At 39.7% G+C, this 1,632-nt stretch overlaps 1 protein-coding gene across 1 annotated transcript; it reads right to left on the reverse strand.

The window, feature by feature from the left end:
- Positions 1–448: 448 nt before the first annotated feature.
- LOC139040444 (olfactory receptor 4C46-like) lies at positions 449–1,378 on the reverse strand. The gene has a single exon (XM_070487214.1). It carries the CDS (start codon positions 1,376–1,378, stop codon positions 449–451), a length of 930 nt encoding a protein of 309 aa, XP_070343315.1.
- Positions 1,379–1,632: the final 254 nt, after the last annotated feature.

Below are 1,632 nucleotides of genomic sequence, written 5' to 3' on the forward strand. Positions count from 1 at the left end.
TAACAGCAGTTAAGCACATGATCTGGGAAATCAGTCAATTCTGGTTAATGGCTTTCCAATAGATTTGTTATAATACCTTCCCCTTTCTGTCATTTTCATCACCTGTAAAATGTTGATGATAGCACTCCTTACCTACCTGGATTTCTTCAGAAATTACTGGTCAATTACAATAAATGTTATTAGAAGGATAGCCTGTGAATCCATATACATGGTTGAAGGCAATAAATCTAAAGTCTAATTTGATAGCATTTTCTAAATATGGAAAGAGTGGTCTTGGGTTATATTTTTCTCTCTTTTCCTGTACCTATTTCTGCTCTACTCAATGCAGAATCTATGATTCACAGCTGATAATTTTCTTCTTTATTCCACAAGTGTACCTTACTGAGATAATCTACAATGTCCTTTTGGCTCTTGCCTCAGTTGAATCAATGTTGGTCTCCAGGCACATTTATTTCTCACATGAAATAGCTTTCCTATGACATAACTTCCCAATAGCATTTTTCATCTGGGCATTTCTCAAGGTATAGATTAAGGGATTTAACGTGGGAGTTATGATATTGTAGGATACAGCAACTGCTTTATCAATCAATACAGTAGCTGAGGGTCTCATGTACACAAATATACAGGGCACAAAGAATAAGATGACCACTGTGATGTGGGAGGCACAGGTGGAGAGGGCTTTGCGCCTTGCCTCCAAGTTGTAGGTCCTTAGGGAGTGCAGAATGACCACATAGGAGACCACCAAGAGGAGGAAGTTTAACAGGCAGATGAATCCACTGTTGGCAGCAACAAAGAGCCCTAGAGTGTGTGTATCAGTGCAGGCAAGATTAAGCAAAGGATTCAGATCACACATAAAGTGATCTATGATGTTAGGGCCACAGAAGGGTAATCGGAAGATGAAGAGGATCTGTATGGTTGCATGAAGAAATCCTCCCACCCACACCACTCCCACTAGCAGGACACAAACATGCCGATTCATTATAATCGTGTAGTGCAAGGGCTTGCAGATGGCTACATAGCGGTCATAGGCCATCACAATGAGCAGAATGCTCTCAGCACCTCCAAAAAAATGTTCCCCAAATATTTGGGTCATGCATTCATTGAATAGGATGGTCTTCTTTTCATGGAGTGAGTCTATGATCTGTTTGGGGATACTGACAGAGGGAAAGCAGGCATCAATAAAGGAGAGATAGGCCAGGAAAAAGTACATGGGAGACCTCAATGATAAGCTGGTGGTAATGGTGACCATGATGAGGACATTTCCTATCACAGTGGCGATGTAAATGACAAAAACCACAGCAAAGATGATTTTCTGCATCTTTGGATTCTCTGCGAACCCCAGTAGAACAAACTCTGTTACATTGTTCCGATTTTCCATGTGTTTCATGTGATGGTTAATTAAATTACCTGAAAAGAAAACAATTTTTATTAATGCTACCTTGAATAATTGAACTTTCCATTCTACCATGTAATAAATTATTGGACTTTATTTAGTTTTGAATTCTTTAGCCTGTTGTGTGTGTGTGTGTGTGTGTGTGTGTGTGTGTGTGTTTGTGCATTGGAAATAAAGACTATGAGAGAGTTCTGGAAGATTACTCCAATTGCCTCCAATGGGAAGTCTTTGCTAAGGTT

The sequence above is a fragment of the Equus asinus genome, chromosome 17 (assembly GCF_041296235.1).
Source record: "Equus asinus isolate D_3611 breed Donkey chromosome 17, EquAss-T2T_v2, whole genome shotgun sequence".
Classification (NCBI taxonomy): Eukaryota; Metazoa; Chordata; class Mammalia; order Perissodactyla; family Equidae; genus Equus; species Equus asinus.

Bases quoted from the DNA above. Each gene is read 5' to 3' on its own strand.
- LOC139040444 (XM_070487214.1), bottom strand. From the start codon at position 1,378: ATGGAAAATCGGAACAATGTAACAGAGTTTGTTCTACTGGGGTTCGCA.